Genomic DNA, 21,160 nt, shown 5'->3' with positions numbered 1-21,160 from the left:
ATGCAATATGTTTCAAGATTGGCTCGTATTACAGTAACTAACATGAACAAAAAGTTTGCTCATGATTAATCATTATTGACCAACTAGTTGTGAAAAGCATAAAAATCAAATTCAAAAAATAATTTAAATCCAAACCAAATCTCAAAAATTTTAAAGAGCTCATCACACACCATTTAATTATTATTTTATTAATGTACATAATAGATATAACTACGCGAGAAGGTCCACAGGTTGACCAATGCGTTACTGACTTGCTCAATTTGTTAATAAATGATCTATTTTTTCTGAAATTGCTATCATTTGTCTGTAAATGTATATCAAATCTACAGATTTCTGCCCATTCGAGTAATTCCTTCGTGGTGCATCTTTTTTCTCTTAGAGTGTATGAGACTGGCTCAAGGAATATTTGACTAACGGGACCCAAAATGTTATAAGGACAGCGAAGATTCCACAGAAACAAAAGTAACATGGTGTGCTCAAGGAAGTATCATCACTGGACGATGGTAAGGAAAGCAAGATGATCTGAGAAAATTCCCAATGAATGGGAGTTCTCTTTAAATATCGATAAATGTAAGATAAAGCCTATAGCAAAGGGAAAGATATTGATTATTTATTTAGCATATGGCTCATAACATCACAGTAAAAATTACAGAAACAACATGATTTTTTTAAAAAAAAAAAAAAAAAAAAAAAACACACATATGTATAAACAGAACAATAAATAACAGTTTGTATATAAGAACACCACCAATTGTAAATTTACACTCACAGAAGAGCAATCACAAGCAGACGTCCAGCTTAGATAATATATAGTCGATTGCCTCTTGGGTCGCCATTAGGAAATCCTGTGGGTCACCCTCATATGGCCTTGTACGCCTGTACGATGTGTGTGACCGTCTGTCTCTCAGCGCCACAGTCGCAAGTGGCCGAAGGAAGTTTACCCCATCTGTGTAAGGAGTGGGCGCATCTCCCACAGTTGGCTCTGATGCGATTAAGAGTTGATCAAACTTTGCGAGGGCAATCAAATCCTTTTGGTTTACTACAGATGAATGGCATACTGTTGTTCTGCTCTCCCATTCCTGTTTCCATCAGTGTAAAGTTAGTTCACCTCCACATGGTGCACCCTGGGTAACGCTAAATGAAGTAACACAACTGGCGGCAGACCGAACGAAGAATTCCTGCCACACATCACAGTGAACCAAAGATATTAATAATATCTGATTACAAGATTAGTGGCAACCTTTTTGAGCGTGCGATATCATATAAGTATTTCGGGGTAATATTAAGAAGCAACACAGATTAGGAAAACGGTATAGAGACAGTATTGGCAAATGGAAGATGTAGACTTGTTGGAATGATTTTTGGAAAGTGCAATGCATCAGTAAAGGAAATTGCATACACAATGTGATCAGTTCTACAGTATTGCTCTAGTGTTTGAAATTCTTATGATTCAAATATCAAACTAATTCAGATAACCCTGCCAGGACCATAACAAATGCTCAGAGAACTTAAATGGGAATCCTTGGAAGAAAGACAATGTAGTTCTTATGAAACCTTGTTGACTAAATTTAGAGAACCTGTTTTCAAAGAAGAGTGGGCTACCATTATGCTGTCATCAGTGTATATCTCATGTAGTATCATGAGGATTAGAAAACATTAGGTAACTTACAGAAACATTTAGACAATCATTTTTCAGTATGACATTTTCAGGCAATCTTGTTCAATATGTTAATGGAATAATACAGAAAATCGATAACACTGGCAACATATATCCTCTGCCATGTACTGTAGAGCGGCTTGTGAAATATTTATGTAGATGTACATTTCCAAATATCTTAAAAATATCCACATGATGCTTTCATACACTGGTTATACAATGGCTTTCATATGGTAAACACAAAATGATGTTTAGACATGGCACTATTACTTGAAAGACAGTTTTAAGAATTCCATGATCATTATGGAAACTTGATTTTCTAATATGGGGAAACTAGAATTCCTACTTAGTATCATGCATAAGGTAAGTATCTAATTGTTATACTGCTGAAAGGAAGAGAATACTTAATCGTAATAACTTTCTGATGTTGAGTCGCATGAACTAGTTAGAGTGTTTCCAATGCTCATCTAGTGTGATAAGCGATTAAGTAGCTGTGATGAAAGTACATTCATACGAAAAACGTCAGGTGTGAGTAATTCATGTCCTTCAGAAAGCCATACTCTGGAGGACTAGGTTGTAAATTTTAGTACTGATAGCCTCTAGGGCACTGTGTGTCTTCCTATTATTCTATCCATGCTTTGTATGCCTTCACTATAAGATTAGGCTGCACTGAAATCTGGGTTCAGCAAGTGTGTATTATGTATGTAGTGGTGTTAGTAAGGTGGTTCACATAACTATTTTGTTGGATGCCTTGATGTGCTGGTACCAGAGGATGTTCACTAGAGTTCCATATTGCTATAGTTTGGCCATCTTCTGTATTATGTTCAAAAGGTAAATGTTGTCTTTCCATATTGCTGGGCTGTTCACAGCTGATAGTACAGGTAATGAATCAGATATGATCAGGATCTTTATTTCAGATCAAGCAGCCTGACAAACTGGAGAGTTTGTATGACAGTCTCTGTTGCTTTCTTCACTGGTGTGTTCTGAAGGAATGCGTACAACCATTCTGTCTGGAGACTGGAACAAAATATTGTGATATTCACATTTGTTTGAGCAGCTTTTTTCAACACAACAGTTGTAAATACTTAAACTGAATCTGCTCTTTGCATTTTTGGGGTTGTCACAAATCTGGTGTTAATGTCCCATGTTTGGGGAGCAGATGGATGTTTCATAAAGCGAGTAGCTGGGAAAAATGAATTTCAAGTGATCGATGCCTAGCGCACTGGATATTATTGTCCAACAGCATATATTTTCTTTCAATGAAAAAAGAAAAAATATAATTTTTTCAAAGATTCTCTTGTAGGTCTGCTAATTTCTAAATAATTTGGGGGCTCCACAGCTTTGATTCTTCACTGCACCATTTTTATTCACTGGGTACTAGTGCCTAATGAAGAGCAGCACTTCTGCTGTTTGCTAGAGGAGAGCATTGGCCAGTGTTATGAAACTTCACTCAGACTTTCATTGTAACACAGCAGTTCTGTGTTTTGTCTAAGTAAATGCTAATTTGATGCCACTGAGGTAAGAGTGCACTATAATCTTACCGAGGCTCAGACATTATGATTATGCTTCCATGTCTTCTTTAATTTTTTTCTCAGTTATTTAAGATAGTGGTAATCAGTTTCACATGTACTTGTTCATTCATTTTCTTCCTTTTGCCTCATTTTAATAAGGTAATGATTTGAAACAGAACAAATATGTCTTAAACTAGTCACCATTAACTCACATGTTAATTTAACTAAGACAGAAAATTACAGAAACAGTAAGATTAAGTAAAGATGTTCATCTTTATGCCAAAACATTGCTGGAACTATACAAATCTAAGAGTTGTTAACACAGAAGTAAGAATATCTTGGATACTATGTTAGGCTGAGAACTGTCATTCAAGGGATGCCTCACAATATTTTTCGTGGGTTCACAATACCATTTCTCAATGAACAATGACCAGGGCATCTCATTAATACTATATTTACCTGATTATAGGACAAAGTTTTTCCCTAAATTTGGCATTTGAAAAGTACAGGGTTGTGTTACATTCATAGATTTAACTATTAATGCTGAGGTAAATGATTTTATGTTGTGTAATAGACTAAATACACAGGTTGTCCTACAGATGATGATTATGAATTTAAAGGGACAGCTTGGTTATCAATCGCTCGCTGCACAGGAATCTCTCACAAAATGCTGTGGGACAAGAAAGGGGAAGTGACAGCCCTATAGTTTGTGACCTAATCGTCATGGTGGAAAACTTTTCTGACACAGCTTAAGTCAAATGGTTAAAAAGAGAAAGAAACCCAGGCAGCTAAAACCTGTAGGATCATCATAGTCAGTATTATCAAAGAGAGGTAAGAAAATGAAGACGGTATGTACAAGTTTGTCATGTAGCTCAAACTGTTAGATAAATAAATTACATACATAAAAATTCAAAAATACAGGACAGTGCAGATGTAGAAAGTAGCGGGAGGCCACTCAGAGCACATGCTGCAAGGAGAGCGCCCCCCCCCCCCCTCCCCCCCAAATCTCCACCCCTGACACCAAACACTGAGATGCATGAAATTTTACCATAAAATTCACTTTCCATAAGAAAATGTATAACTTTTTAGCTGCAATCTCAACTGCAAGTATCTGGGGTAGTGAGGCCGAAGGTTGAGCGCTCATCTCAAGATAGCCCAGAAGGGCACACACTATGAGAAAATGACGCTATTGCGAGATGACTTCCGTAGCTGCATTGAATGGAGCCCTCTCGACACAAAAGGAACTTTTGAGTAAGTCTGGAGTGGTAGTTATGCGGTTGACACAGCACAATGACATCTTTTTCGAAAGGCCTGGAGAGAAGAACATCACAACTTGGTGGTCCCCTTGATTGTTTTCAACTTGAAGATCATGGTAGCCTGCCACTCCATATCCCATGTTTGCAAAACCTGATGTTGCAGTTGTAAATGTAGGTCTATGCCTGGTACTCTGAGTTATTTTGTCTCCTGAAGTTGTTTCTTTAACTAATTTCTTAATGAGTCCATTTCTCAAACATGCACATGACTCAGTATCCAGAGCTGTGGGGATCGTGTAACGGGTCTGGATGCTAGCGACCAAAACGTTTCTAGGGCAACACAGAGCTATTCCTTGCAAGCAGCATATGGAGCTTCTACAAACCAGGAAATTCTTTACGGCGAGAATTTTAATGTACTGCACAGCCCGTGATATAATGGCCACCTCTAAAATGTATACACAACATCCACTCAGCAGAGAAACTTTTCGTGTCCCACTGCATGTGTAAAAGCATAACCAACTCTGTCATTCACTTTTGATCCATCCACGTAGATGCTTGTCACATTTTAGTAGTCGTGGAGAACCAAACGAAATAGGCATCTGAGATTGGTGCAATCAGCATTTTCCTTACGATCATAAAAGAAGTCCACCGGAATTGTAGGACTTAGGTACACATCATGGGAGGTGCCCATGAGGAACCATGTACACAGACCAGAGGGGATAGTTGCAAGGTTCTTCCTTAGAGCTTCCAATTGCATCCCTGTTAGTCTACCTATTTTTGGGGTATTCATACAAAGTCTGAACTGTTGGTTGTGAAACAGAGTCAAGTAACACACGTGTGTAGACATCTCAGAGACTACGACTGCATAATTCACCAAGAATTGTTGGTGTCTGACCCTCAGTGGTGGGATATCAGCCTCCACCATCCATGAGATTGTCTACAGGACTCAAACAGAAAGGTCTAGGTGCCAACAGAACACCACTGCAGTGGAAAGAGTCTAACAAGCTCAGTACTTATGGTGCAGCTGATTTGTAAGCAACACATCTGTAGTCCAGGCAAGATTAAATCAACGCTTTGTAGAACCGCAGATGAATCATATGGTCTGTGTCCCAGGAGATGCTGCTAAGAAATCTAAATAAGAAGGTGTTAAGTTTCCACATGCAATTTACTTTAGCTGACATACATGTGATAATGTCAGCTTATTCACACACAAAACACCTAAAAGTTTGGAAGTTTCAATGATTTCAAGTAACTGGTTATCAAAGAAAAGTTAAGGTTTGGGAACAGATGCAAATTCCTGAGTCAATAAAAGTGTATGACATGTCTTTTAGTGGAAGAAAATTGATATCCACGATTCAGAGCTCAGTTATGTACTTTCTGTGTGGCTCTCTGAAGTTGGTGCTTTTTGGTGCACTATGATGTAGAACTGTAAATACATGCAAATTTTTCCCAAATACGGTGACAGCGAAACTAGTGGTCCCACAGTAGTCATGATACAATTAATTGCTATGGCAAAGAGGGCTACACTCAGAACTGATTTCTGCGGGTTCCCAGTTCCCTGTACATATTGTTTGCTGAGGCTTGAACCTATCTGGACCTAAAACTGTCGGAGAGATAGGAAATTCAACTTAAAAATGGGTAAGCAGCACAGGAAGCCCCACCCACTGATGTGATGGCACCAGATGGTATCATATGCCTTGTGTGGCTCGAAGGGCACAGCAATTGCGCTGGCGACACCCAAAAGTTTGTGCAATGAAGATTTCAAACAAATCGGTTAGTCTGTGGGTCCAAATGCCTAAAAGCCACTTTGAAATTGTGATAAATGCTGTCTAGCTTCCACGCACTAACACAATTATTGATTGACCATCCTTTTAAATAATTTACGCACCCCATTTATTAAAAGATAAGTCAATAATTAGTCAAAATTTGAGGGTCTCTTCCCTGTTTCAAGACAAGAATAATATTTTCAAAATATTTGAAGTATCTCCTTGTGCAATTGACACACTCAAGAATAGGTTTCATGCTACCATTGTTAAGATGTTTAAGGATTTTATTATGGATTTTACTGGTTCAAGACAAGAATAATATTTTCAAAATATTTGAAGTATCTCCTTGTGCAATTGACACACTCAAGAATAGGTTTCATGCTACCATTGTTAAGATGTTTAAGGATTTTATTATGGATTTTACTGGTTCCAAGAGCTGTGTTGCAACACTCTGCTAAAGCACTGTAGTACTCCTGTTCACTAAATGGAACGCTGTACAAATGAAGAGGTTGTGCACAGAAAGATAAGTGTAGCTCCGTCACGCGTTTCTGGGTCAGGAAATTAGGATGGTAGTCACTGCAAGCGGACAGTTTGGTGAAGAGTGCCATGAAACATTCAGCAATGACCACAGGATCAGTAAAGATGTCACCATTAAGGGAGATGCCAGGAAGTACTGTGGATGGTGGGCGACAGCAAATGTGGCAGAGTTAAGTCCGTATTTGAGGCCGTGGGTTATAGGCTTTCATAGATGGTACTTGCCTTTCCCAACACTCTCGCTTTCTTTTTCTTTATTACAAAGCATGTCTTCACTCTTAGTCTCTTGAAGGCTATTAAATGTTCTGCAGAAGGAGCATGTTTGGGTCGAAGTGCCCTCTGATGTGTTCTGACAGCTACAACTATTTCTTCAGACCACCATGACACAGGTATCCAGCAGGAAGAGCCTGAAGACTAGGGCATTGTTGCTTCTGCAGCATGTATAATAGTGTTAATATTATATTGTACCACTCTCTTGATATTCTCCTTGAGTGGTTTCAAGTGTTGCTTTGGAACTAAAACCTTGCCAGTTGGCTTTCCGAAGTGACCAATGTACTGCATGTTCCATTGGTTGATGGTTTGAGTAAGAGAGTGATAGGGAATTGGATGCTGCCACAGAGGTTGCCATGGGTGTGCCACTGGATTTAGCATGAGTCACTTGGGTTTTACGACTTTAACATTTATAGCTGACTTTGTTCCATAGGATGCACTGAAAGGTGTTACAGCTCCAATGTTAGGTAGGCGGACTTCCAATTCCAAAATTAACTGTCCTATTACTTGACCCCTGCTAGATGCAGTTTTGCTGCAACACAAACAACTGTGATGATTGAAGTCCCACAGTAGAAGGAAGGGTGGAGGCAGCTGTTCCACTAGCTCATCATGTGGAATATCTGTTTAGGGGCAGAGAAATATTACATATTGTTACCGTAACTGACAAGCAGATGCAAAAGGCCACAGCTTCTAACACAGTGGTTGGTGGCACCTGGTCATGGAAAGAACCAGACTGTATGAATGTGCAGACTCCTCCAGATGTTAATGCAATTCTCACAATAGGATTTGCAGTTTTTAATAGTAGATAGTTCGGTACCAAACCAACTGCAGAATAAGTAGCCATTAATTGGCGGAGTTTGGCCAGGTGGCGATGGTACCATTACAGTTGCATTGAGGAACATCAGACTGGGATCTGAGAAAGTAGCGAAGGGGAAAAAGCAATACTATTTACTTTACTGCAATCATTTTCCACCTGAACAAGCGATTCTTCTCCGGTGTTGATAGGCTCAACCGCTGTGGGGATGAGGGCCGGATAAACCAGACCAGTAGAATTCAGTTGGTTTAACTTTCGCTTTTTCCTTTTCGTCCCAGTGAGGTTTCAGTTTCTGCGAGGAATTTCCTGTCTTGAATGCTGGGACAGAAGAGGACCATTTTTTTACTACCACCCGCAGCCTGTGGCTCTGTCAGCCGTTGGTTGATGGTAGAATAATGGTCTGTTTCATCCTGGGAGGGGGCACCTTGGCAGGTGTCCTCCTCCGTAATGATGTCAGAGGAGGATGAGGCATCTCCAACTGCGCCATAGGAGGGGCTGGCAAGGTGCTGTGGCTTTGGGGGTCAACTGAAAAACTGCCACTGACACATGACTGAGAACAGGAATTGCTGTTGGATACCTCATCATTGCACTAGATGTCGATTTTGACACAGTGTAAAATTTGAGGTAATATTGATTCGGTGGAGCTGTCCAAACTTTCCTTACCAACTTGAAGAGACAAGTAGTCAAGCATTTTATATTCCTGCTATCCCTCCCCTCGACACACACACACACACACACACACACACACACACACACACACACACACACTTATAGATGAAGCTTTGGCAATTGGTGTGGCAGATTTATTTTTGGGGTTAGACAAATGATACTCCTATTCAAATGGGCTCAAGATTTCCTGATATACCACAGTGTTTGATACAGTATTTAATATGCTCGAATTGTCATGTGACATTTGAATAATGTGGCAAGAGTGAAAGGGATGTACTGACAACTATGAACTAGCCGCAACACTGTACGATAGAGCATCTTAAAAATTGACAATTTAGTGAAACACAGGAGGAATTATCATTGAATCCCACCTTATATAAACCCTGGTTGTATTTGCACGACTTTTCAATAAGAGTTCTCATACATTACCAGCACCTAGCAATATATAAATATTCAAGTTGATTTTTAAGTAAAACTAACAATCAAAAGGAAAAAATGTTGCCTTTCAACATATATTAAGTGACTATGAAGCTGGTGCAACATTATATTTGGTTATGAGAGACTGTAATGATTTACCAAGTGGGATTCAAATAAACATTCCAATCCTAGTTCACATTTTAGAATAATGGGTAAAATTCTACCATCTTTTAGTTAACTTGAAAACTAGAAGGTAACGTCTCAACATAAAAGAAAGAAAGTTGAGTATTTAATCCCTAAAATACAAACCAGACTGTAGTAGCTATCATGAGAATAAATTACAGTCACTAGACCCATTGTCACGATAGAATGAACAGTCGTCACTAGATTGTGGGATGAGCAAAAACTCAAGAATTTGACTGAACAGTGACTGCAGTCTTTTATTCATTTATTAGTTAAAGCTGTTACATTAAAGCTGCACTGAATAAGACACTACAATACATTTTTCACAGTTCTTTATATTATTAAAAACCATAGTATATTAAAAACCCTAGATAAATCATAAATATAGTACTAGCCGAAGTCACTGCATTGTGGGACAATTGTAAGATTGACCAGAACCCAAGATTCCTTGAGCTGGGACTAAAACTGCTGGAGCAATCTGAGTCAAGCTCAAACACAGCATTATTTACACTCCTGGAAATGGAAAAAAGAACACATTGACACCGGTGTGTCAGACCCACCATACTTGCTCCGGACACTGCGAGAGGGCTGTACAAGCAATGATCACACGCACGGCACAGCGGACACACCAGGAACCGCAGTGTTGGCCGTCGAATGGCGCTAACTGCGCAGCATTTGTGCACCGCCGCCGTCAGTGTCAGCCAGTTTGCCGTGGCATACGGAGCTCCATCGCAGTCTTTAACACTGGTAGCATGCCGCGACAGCGTGGACGTGAACCGTATGTGCAGTTGACGGACTTTGAGCGAGGGCGTATAGTGGGCATGCGGGAGGCCGGGTGGACGTACCGCCGAATTGCTCAACACGTGGGGCGTGAGGTCTCCACAGTACATCGATGTTGTCGCCAGTGGTCGGCGGAAGGTGCACGTGCCCGTCGACCTGGGACCGGACCGCAGCGACGCACGGATGCACGCCAAGACCGTAGGATCCTACGCAGTGCCGTAGGGGACCGCACCGCCACTTCCCAGCAAATTAGGGACACTGGTGCTCCTGGGGTATCGGCGAGGACCATTCGCAACCGTCTCCATGAAGCTGGGCTACGGTCCCGCACACCGTTAGGCCGTCTTCCGCTCACGCCCCAACATCGTGCAGCCCGCCTCCAGTGGTGTCGCGACAGGCGTGAATGGAGGGACGAATGGAGACGTGTCGTCTTCAGTGATGAGAGTCGCTTCTGCCTTGGTGCCAATGATGGTCGTATGCGTGTTTGGCGCCGTGCAGGTGAGCGCCACAATCAGGACTGGATACGACCGAGGCACACAGGGCCAACACCCGGCATCATGGTGTGGGGAGCAATCTCCTACACTGGCCGTACACCACTGGTGAACGTCGAGGGGACACTGAATAGTGCACGGTACATCCAAACCGTCATCGAATCCATCGTTCTACCATTCCTAGACCGGCAAGGGAACTTGCTGTTCCAACAGGACAATGCACGTCCGCATGTATCCCGTGCCACCCAACGTGCTCTAGAAGGTGTAAGTCAACTACCCTGGCCAGCAAGATCTCCGGATCTGTCCCCCATTGAGCATGTTTGGGACTGGATGAAGCGTCGTCTCACGCGGTCTGCACGTCCAGCACGAACGCTGGTCCAACTGAGGCGCCAGGTGGAAATGGCATGGCAAACCGTTCCACAGGACTACATCCAGTATCTCTACGATCGTCTCCATGGGAGAATAGCAGCCTGCATTGCTGCGAAAGGTGGATATACACTGTACTAGTGCCGACATTGTGCATGCTCTGTTGCCTGTGTCTATGTGCCTGTGGTTCTGTCAGTGTGATCATGTGATGTATCTGACCCCAGGAATGTGTCAATAAAGTTTCCCCTTCCTGGGACAATGAATTCACGGTGTTCTTATTTCAATTTCCAGGAGTGTATTTCGAAGAATTTGATAGGGTTGGAGGAAACAGCGACACTAGTGTGGTTGAGAACTAGAATGAATGTAGGGAGGTGAGTGGTAAGTGAGAGGCAAATTTTGGTTTGCTGGCAACCATGGGAATGCATACTGCATACCCTAGATCTTTATGAACATCTAACCACATTTAACCAGCAGTTTCCCTAAAATCCAATTGTAGTCAGAATTGAATTGGTTTTAAAATTGGACAAACATTCAAAAAGAGTATACGTATCTGTAAGAGACTGTAAAAGTCTAGACAGTGGCCAGCAATGTAGTTGTATGTTTGTTCAGCAATGCTGTTTATGCTTACCATGAGAAATGATGAGAACAAATGGGGGTGTGTCAGCTGCTGGCTGTATGCAGTCAATGAGAGAGCAATGGGCAGACAGTGTGTCTGGAAGCAATAGACAGAAATATTGTCACATTCTCAGGTCAATATAAATGTGAAATCTGCTATGTACTCAGAAAGAAAACAGCTTTCTTAGGCCCCATCATGAATTACAAACTAAGAAACCTGAACATATCCGGAAGAAACAGCCAAATATTTGTGACAACTGAGACAAGACAGGCTATATTTGAGCAAGGGGGACTGGTTTTGGTCCCGAGCTGCACGACGTGGACTTTGGACGAGCAGGTCTCTGGGTAGGCCTGAAGACGTGCAAGTGTGGCCACTCCCTGTGCTGCGCAGCTGGTCAGCGGCGGCTGAGCAACGTGGAAATGTCACATTCAAACCAACAGACATGATGTCATCTCTTTTGCTAACATGCTCAGAGGGTTTTTTCTATATTGTTCGCATAATAATAGATACAGTGAAGGACGTTAAGCTAAATAAAAGAGAAGAGCAACAAGAGCCTGCCAGTACGCAGATATAATTTTTATTAACATATGTGAGAAGATATAGCACCAAGAAGATTTTTGTAACTGAAATCAAGCGTACCTTCAATAACTTTTATATTACTGAAGTTAAAGAGATCAAGCACTCGGATTGTAGGTATCCATGATGCACGTTGACTGGATTCCTCGTATGTTTTGTAGCGTACTTAATGGACCCCCCCCCCCCCCCCCCACACACACACACACAAAAAATCAGCAAGGCAGTACGCATCGGTGAATGTAGTTACACAGCATATCCAACATGTAGTTTGTAAGATTCTTTCTAGCTGCATTTCTTAATTGTTTGTAAGTTTGCATAGCTTCACCTGGAACTTGAAAAATATCATACCCACTGTATTTCTGAACAGTGCAATGGAAAGGAGGGAAAATCCAATAAAGTGGTGACATATCCATATTTATTGTAATAACTGACGGCACAGAGAGTGGGAACTAATTTTTGGCAGTGCAACATAACTTTGCATTTGTCTGACTTTAAATTTTGGGTGAACTACTGCACATAAAATTATGTGTAAGTTGATTAGAATTTTAGCGCACAGCTAATGGTGCAATCAGATTTTGGATATTACTTATGTAGAAAACAGTTGTGAATCAGGTTGGAGAATGTACAAAGTCATTAAGTGATGGAGATGCATGATTTCCCATGAAGGGGAGGTTCAAGGCCTTGAAAGGGTGACGGCCATTTTGCAGAGAGACACAATTTGGTACAAGTTAGTAGAAGCGGCATCTACACTGGTCTGAGCAATGATCCAGCTGTGAACGTTTTCACTGATAGAAATTTTTTTGTGTTGGCAGTTGCAATATTTAATGCTATTTCACTGGGACTTTAAGAGTTATTCTGCATTAGTCAAAACTGATTTATTTCTACTTGCAGTTCAGCAGATCTTGTATTTTTGCATGTGAAGTTGTTTTGCACTCTGAATTTGTGCACTCAGTCTGGATTTCAGTTCAGTACACCAGTGAGGGACTTTTAATATTTTCTGCCACTAACTGACATTTTACTTGTTGCACTGCATCGGTAAAACCTTATTATGAGGGTTGGAACTTAAATAGTGGCAACTATCTATTCACAACCGATACAAAAGAGTTGTATGTTTGCATCTGTTACTGTCCTTCAAAGTAGGCTTTAACGTTGTGGAGAACCTGTTGCCAGCAACATGGAAGGCACAGTATACCGTTAGCAGAGCATGTTCTGTTGATGGTGCGAATGGAGCAATCTATTGTCTGTCGAATCTCTGGAACAGCTCTGAAGCGAATGCCACGAAGTGGTTTCTTCATCTTCGGAATCAAATCAAAGTCAGAAGGACTTAAGGCCGGGGAGTACAGTGGATGGTACAGTACTTCCCAGTCCCATCGACTGAACAGAGCAGCCACAGTCTGCACTGTATGCACCTGCACATTGTCATGCCAAATGATTGGTGGTTTACGCAGAAAGTGTCACCACTTCTTTCGCAAAGCTGGTCACAGGTGATGCTCCAAAAACCAACAGTAATACTGTGCACCGACGGTCCGCTGTGGAGGAACGTAATGCATTAGGATAACACAATCACAGTCATACACGTGAATCACCATAACTTTACTCTACTCCATTCACACCATCAACAGAACAGGCTCTGCTAACAGTATACTACGCCTTCCAAATCTACGCAAGACTGGTGACTACTTTGAAGGACAGTAACAGGTACAAACATGCAACTCTTTTCTATTGGTTGTGTATAAACAGTTGCCACTATTTAAGTTCCAACCCTTGTACATGCCGATATGGAATTTATACTTATTTTGATCTGTGAGCACAGTGTTCTCCAACTGTTTTGATTTATTACTTCTTATATAATGTTTTCGCTAACCACTATCAGATATTTACGTAGTATCAAGTGTGCAGTTGCTTTCACCACTTTACAAATTAATGTGTGTTTACAAGAGACAATGAATTTTCAACAGTTAAACTATAAACCATTGCAGCTGCAGTATGCTATTTAATATTGTCACACCTATGTTTAACCTAGTAATCATCTGTATCTCTGTTTAAAACTTCAGAAACAAATTTATTACTTATTTCTATTTAAAAAGTGCACGATAAGTAGTTGAAGACGACAATATATTACCCCTCAAAAAGGCAACAACAGCCACTGTTTTCAACCCCCCTCCCCCCCCCCCCCCCCCCACCTGTGAGTGTAAGTATGATTGCTATTTCTTCCAGTCACAGCAATATAAGCTGCACTGTTAGGACGGAATCTCTTAATTTGTGACACATTTTTATAAAAAAAAGCCACAGTCAAATATTTGTGGCAGCAGAAGTTAATTATCTCTTTTCTTGACTCTTATTGGTCAAATCAATAAATGGGGTAAGTCTAGAAAAGGCTTGATGTTCACTTTTCTCTCAGATATCATATACAAATAAAACAGTTTGTAATTCTTATTAATAATACTTCGCTTAAAATAAAACTACATTAAGGGTTACATTACACTAGGCAAGTATGATAAATTGCAGCAATTTGATTAACACTGTGTTTGGAACCAGTAATGGCTATGAACAATGAAATTATTTGAAAATTTCTTCAATTTAACAGTTTTTAAGTATCTCACAACTTATCTGATTGCTTTTATGTTTTGACATGAACAAAACAAAGATTTTTTTCCAGCAAGAAATGTCACATTTATCTGAATCCATACCTGAGGAGAAAGGCTGTGCTCTCTTGTTCTTTTTGGTGGTGTTGGACCCTCCGAGTCTGATGAATCTCCAAGAGCTTCATCGAGGAAATCATCTATTTCCTTCAAAGCGTCTGTTTCAGATTGTGACAAGTCACTTTCGGACTCCTCCTAAAACCAAAATTTCTTTTGACAGCAAACAGGTCTATATACTTGAAATCCTTTTTTTCCCGTATCAATATGACTACATGCAAACAAATCTGGAAATGCACAGGGTCGTTCTGAAGAGTCTTGAGAAAGTAATGCAAATACTCAAGTTTTCCAAATAAATTCTCAAAGAATTCTCCAAGTTATGAAACAGTACATTTCCTAAAAGAATGTTATGAAGGTCTGATAATGTGTGTTTCCAGCATATGTTATTTATTTATTGATTTAAGGTGATGGCGATAGCAACAATGTAGAATAAAAGGTCCTTTACATTGTGGATTACATTCATTGGAACTTCTACGGAAATTTATAATTTATTAAGGTTTCCATCACAATCACATATTTTTTTGTGACTAGTTCTGAATCCCTGTGTACATTTTTAAGCCATTACCTACATTAGAAGGTACAAAATTAGTAAAAACATAAAATACAAAGTGTTTAGGAATGTTTGTTACGAACACAGTTACTTACGGGAACTCAAAATATACCAATGGATAATTTATTTCACTTTTCAAAATACAATGAAGTTATGTGAAACCACGTTTAGGACATAATGTGAGTGCGAAACAGTATATATCTGGGATTCCCACCACACACTTTTTTCCTCTCTCTCTGAGCACAAAGGTTGTTGTGGGGGAACAGGACCCATCCAAGTTCACCATTGGCCACTTCTGGATTCGTTTGAAAACCTTAAGGCACAGTCCACCCTTTCGGTGTTGCATATTTACAGATAATGACTATGTTCACTAGCAGTGAAAAAAGCATACACCATTCTTTGTTCACAAACTATGTTCCTTTAACTTTGATTAGACCAACTTTCTGTGGAGGGCAACCGCAGCTCAGAGACATTGTATATAACAATAAAAAACCTCTCAACACTCAGTTTGAATGGTTACTGAGTTTTGAGTGTTTTTTTATTGATATTACTTTGATTTGGTTTGATGCAGTTATCCGTTACTATAGCTAGCCACCCAGTCTTTATTTCAGCATAATTGCTGCAACGAACAACACCGAACCTTATAAAACTATACTCACATCTGCCTTTGTGATTCTTGTTTCCACTAAAGGTGCCTTCACAGTGAAAACCAACTCCAACAAACTCGACTGACAACTGTTTTCAACTTCAAGTTTGACTATGTTTTCAACTGTTGTCAACAGCTGTTTGGAGTCACGAATCTGAACAACTAGTTGAGGGAAGTTTTGTCTCGAGTTCGTAGTTAATGGTCAGTGAGCAAAAACACAGCAGAGTTGTCTGACTCATGCATGCGCATATGTCGCGTTGCCTGCTGTGTTTCTTTTGACAATGGCAATTCACGAGTCGTCAGCAGATCAAACAATTCAGCTTTTGTTAGAAACTGAAATGAGGGAACCTCTGTAGCATCCTTCTGATTCCGCATATAAAGACAGTTATAAAAGGAAAGATTTGTTGAAAGAAGTTTCAGATAAAATTGGTGTACCACTTGTGGAGTGTGAAAGGAAATGGATACATATGAAAAAACAGTACAATCGTGAGCACTGTAAAATGGTCAAAGCTAAAAGTGGGTCTGGGACAACTGAGATCTACATTCTGAGAAAGGGTATTTTACAAACATATGAAGTATTTGGAAGGCGTGAACAAGGTAGGGAGACAAATATTTACAGTCATAAATAAAATGTCATTCACTAGTGTAACTGAAGCTGCAAGACTTTTGGTCAGAAATTTTGTAATTACAACTGTATTTTTGCCGCAAATTTATTTATTTCTCTTGTCATACCATTTTGTCAACATCTGATACAAATTAGTTTCCAAATTAATGGCTTACATTGTTAGTAAGTAAAGCTATAAGGGTTATGTTCGGAAGTTTTTAATTACATTGGTGTTTTCTCTCGGTATTTAATTATTCATATTTCTCTTGCCATTTAATTTCACCAGCAACTGATACAAAGTAGATTGCAAATTCATCCTGTATACTCATTGTGGTTCTTCCTGCATTGCCTCCCTTTCTCTGAAAACATTTATTTTGCGGAGGCACCCTTCAACTGCCATCCCAAAACCCTGCCTGTTTCTGGATCTTCCACATCAAAACTGCCAGGTGGTGAGTAAACTACGGCACTTTCTTTAATTCGCCTAAGAAAACTGTGAAAAGACACAGTTGCAGAAGTCACTAATGTTGCTTTTTCAGGACTTAAGTGCACAGTCGTTCTGAGACACCGAAAAACTGCTCACAATATTCCAAAAAAATTCTCCACAATTCTTTTAGTGTGAGATATTCGGTAATTAAACATTCTTTCCTGGCTGCCTCTCTCTTACCCTCCTGGGTATGGTTTCATCTTGTACTCTGAAAGAGCAAAAGCATCAACGCTCACCATAACAAATGGCAAATCTTCACAATCAGAATCCAGTTCCATTTTTGTGTAACAAAAAATAAAAACCCAAATTTGTGTTTACAAGAGTTTGAAACTGTTGTCAACATTTTTCAACAGTTGCAAGTTTGCCAAACTAACAACAGTTGCAAGTTTGCCAAACTAACAACAGTTGCAAGTTTGCCAAACTAACAACAGTTGCAAGTTTGCCAAACTAACAACAGTTGCAAGTTTGCCAAACTAACAACAGTTGCAAGTTTGCCAAACTAACAACAGTTGCAAGTTTGCCAAACTAACAACAGTTGCAAGTTTGCCAAACTAACAACAGTTGCAAGTTTGCCAAACTAACAACAGTTGCAAGTTTGCCAAACTAACAACAGTTGCAAGTTTGCCAAACTAACAACAGTTGCAAGTTTGCCAAACTAACAACAGTTGCAAGTTTGCCAAACTAACAACAGTTGCAAGTTTGCCAAACTAACAACAGTTGCAAGTTTGCCAAACTAACAACAGTTGCAAGTTTGCCAAACTAACAACAGTTGCAAGTTTGCCAAACTAACAACAGTTGCAAGTTTGCCAAACTAACAACAGTTGCAAGTTTGCCAAACTAACAACAGTTGCAAGTTTGCCAAACTAACAACAGTTGCAAGTTTGCCAAACTAACAACAGTTGCAAGTTTGCCAAACTAACAACAGTTGCAAGTTTGCCAAACTAACAACAGTTGCAAGTTTGCCAAACTAACAACAGTTGCAAGTTTGCCAAACTAACAACAGTTGCAAGTTTGCCAAACTAACAACAGTTGCAAGTTTGCCAAACTAACAACAGTTGCAAGTTTGCCAAACTAACAACAGTTGCAAGTTTGCCAAACTAACAACAGTTGCAAGTTTGCCAAACTAACAACAGTTGCAAGTTTGCCAAACTAACAACAGTTGCAAGTTTGCCAAACTAACAACAGTTGCAAGTTTGCCAAACTAACAACAGTTGCAAGTTTGCCAAACTAACAACAGTTGCAAGTTTGCCAAACTAACAACAGTTGCAAGTTTGCCAAACTAACAACAGTTGCAAGTTTGCCAAACTCACAACAGTTGCAAGTTTGCCAAACTAACAACAGTTGCAAGTTTGCCAAACTAACAACAGTTGCAAGTTTGCCAAACTCACAACAGTTGCAAGTTTGCCAAACTCACAACAGTTGCAAGTTTGCCAAACTCACAACAGTTGCAAGTTTGCCAAACTCACAACAGTTGCAAGTTTGCCAAACTCACAACAGTTTTATGTTCTTGTTTGTTGGAGTTGGTTTTCGATGTGAATGTACCTTAATCTTCAACTACAGTTCAACTATAGCAATAACAATATATTAGAAGTAAACTGATCACGTATCTGTTGAAAATGGCCTATTTCTGGTTTAAAGGCCTGGCCAGACAGTATGCGGCCTGGCCGTCCGGCCTGTGGCCTTGAACCACAGCTGGCAGGCCACACTGTTGAATTGCTCGTTATAGTATGGCAGCGGTCACACAGCGTGCGGCTCTGATGCACCGGCAACCGGCCTGACGCACCGGGCGCCACCGTGTTGTCACAGATTACAGATTCGCCACAAGCCGGCTGCTTGCCTCTGTTGGTGCATTCGACTGCTCTGTTGTCACACTGGAAGCAGCGGCGAGAGGCAGTTTTGTCTTACAGCTTGTAGTGCACACATCATGGACACAGAAAGACTTATAGAGGAGGTGAGAGAAAACAACTTTTTGTATGATACATGCGATCCTGATTACAAGAACATTCTGAAGAAGGCTGAAACTTGGAGGGATATAGCTGCTAAACTGGATCAAAATGGTAAATATTTTTGCAAAATTTTAAGTTCCACAGAAGCAAAAATGTAGCAAAGTATATTATTAAGTACTGGATTCATCTCATGTATATTACAACTTAAAGCATCTGCAAGTACGTAAGCAACAACACCATCAAAATGGAAAACTACACATAGAAAGTGGAAAGAGAAAAGAACCGTCACCTTCGTTAAAATCGGTCTTTATGTATGGTAATTGTGTTCCATTTAAACAAAAATTCATTGTCCCTCCCCACGTCATATATTTTGAGGTCGTGTGTTGTTCCCATGCTTGTTTTTAATGCTAACAACACAAGATGCTATTCCACGCAACTCTTTCATAACACAAATTAAAGTAATATTTCCGATATTATGACAAATATATTTCACATAATTTTACCAATGATCCAAAACGTTGTTGTTTGCTTAACATTTACAGTCACTAAAGTATTTACCCACTGAGTTTTGTATGGATAACACAGAAATTGGATATTGTATGTAGCTTCACAGAGGTGTCGCTTGGTTATTTTTCCTTTAAAGGTATTGTATTACTCAAATGTGATATTGTAGAAACAACGAAACTGCCCTTTATTGAAAATGCGACATATCTTGCTCGGCAGTTAACTGCGTTATGAGATACTACAGTGTATGTCTCCATAGCTATGACAGGCTCAGCTTGTTAAGGGTTACATGGATCACACAATATCTTATATAGTTCGATATTTTTATACCCATTTGTTTTACTGCCATGAAATGGTAGAATGTTCTACTTCAGGTGTAAATTCTACCGTACTGGTTTTGTCAACTTGCCAGTTTTGTGTGTGTGTGTGTGTGTGTGTGTGTGTGTGTGTGTGTGTGTGTGTGTGTGTGTGTGTAGGTGGGGGGGGATCTTTGATGACAAAGAAAATACTTACTGGTTAGAATAATTGAAAACCGTCACAGGACGAATACTCAATACTAGAGGACCACATACGGAAAGAGAATTTCATATTTGAATGGGAATAGTAGCATATCATAAGAGGCATTTTCATATCCCATTAACATTAGAGATATCTTTGAATGTGATTATTTCCACTTCAGACATCTGCCCCAATCATGATTTTCTTCATAGATTCCACAAGAATACATTACTGGTACATTTTTACATTTGCAGCCCAGACCTTAAAAACAAAGTGGAGGAACTTGAGAGCTGCCTACGTCAAACACAAGAAGATGGTAAAAGGTACCACTGGCCAGAGCTTTAAACAGTACAGATCATGGCCATGGAGGGAACACATACGGTTCATGGACTGTGCTGTGGAAGCACAACCCACATCAAATATTCAAACAATGGAAAATCCAGGATGGAATGTAACAATACCAGAGAAGGAAAGTTGCTACTCACCATATAGCAGAGATGCTGAGTCGCGATAGGCACAACAAAAAGATTCACACACGTATAGCTTTCGGCCAATAAGGCCTTTGTCAGCAGTACGTACACACACACACACACACACACACACACACACACACACACACACCTGCAGTCCCAGAGAGCTGAAACTACACTGCAAGCAGCAGCATCAGTGCATGATGGGAGTGGCGACCGGGTGGGGGTAAGGGGGAAGTTGGCGCGGGAAGGGGGAGGGATAGTATGGTGGGAGTGGCGGACAGTGAAGTGTTGCAGTTTAGACGGAGGGCACGAGAGAAGGTGCGGAGGGGGGAGGGGGTAAGTAGCGGAAAGGAGAGAAATAAAAAGAAATTAAAAGACTGGGTGTGGCGGTGAAATGACGGCTGTGTAATGCTGGAATGGGAACAGGGAGGAGGCTGGATGGGTGAGGACAGTGACTAACGGAGGTTGAGGCCAGGGGGGTTACGGGAAAGTAGGATGTATTGAACTGAATTGAATTTAATGAAATTTTATTGTCGTTTAGCTATTAAAGCAATTGACAAAGTCAGGTTACATGTATACAAGTTATACAGCAAATATACACGAAGATCAGTATGTCACTATTGGTTTTCCATAAAATACAATATTTAAAAATCGAGTAATATGAAAACATTGCATCATAAATTATTCAGTTAAAGAAATCAAGCTGTACTCTCCAAACCGGTACCACTATGACATTTTACAGTCATAAAATTCCTGAAGTGAGTAGCAAGGATTTGCAGCAAACCAACTGAATAATTTGTCTTTAAATAAATCTAATGGAGCTTCTACCCATTGTAGTGGCAGTTTGTTAAACATC

General features: G+C 40.1%; 1 protein-coding gene across 5 annotated transcripts in view; it reads right to left on the bottom strand.

Moving 5' to 3' along the window:
* Positions 1 to 21,160, bottom strand: part of LOC126416342 (anillin-like) — a 140,344-nt gene that overhangs the window by 62,207 nt on the left and 56,977 nt on the right. For all 5 annotated transcript variants that reach the window (XM_050084015.1, XM_050084016.1, XM_050084017.1 and 2 more), the window contains one exon: positions 14,591 to 14,737. In XM_050084015.1, the coding sequence (XP_049939972.1) occupies positions 14,591 to 14,737 (147 nt within the window). The remainder of the gene's footprint in view (positions 1 to 14,590; positions 14,738 to 21,160) is intronic.

Source organism: Schistocerca serialis, chromosome 8 (genome assembly GCF_023864345.2).
Source record: "Schistocerca serialis cubense isolate TAMUIC-IGC-003099 chromosome 8, iqSchSeri2.2, whole genome shotgun sequence".
In the NCBI taxonomy this organism is placed as follows: Eukaryota; Metazoa; Arthropoda; class Insecta; order Orthoptera; family Acrididae; genus Schistocerca; species Schistocerca serialis.
This window is presented reverse-complemented; position numbering and strand designations above follow the sequence as displayed.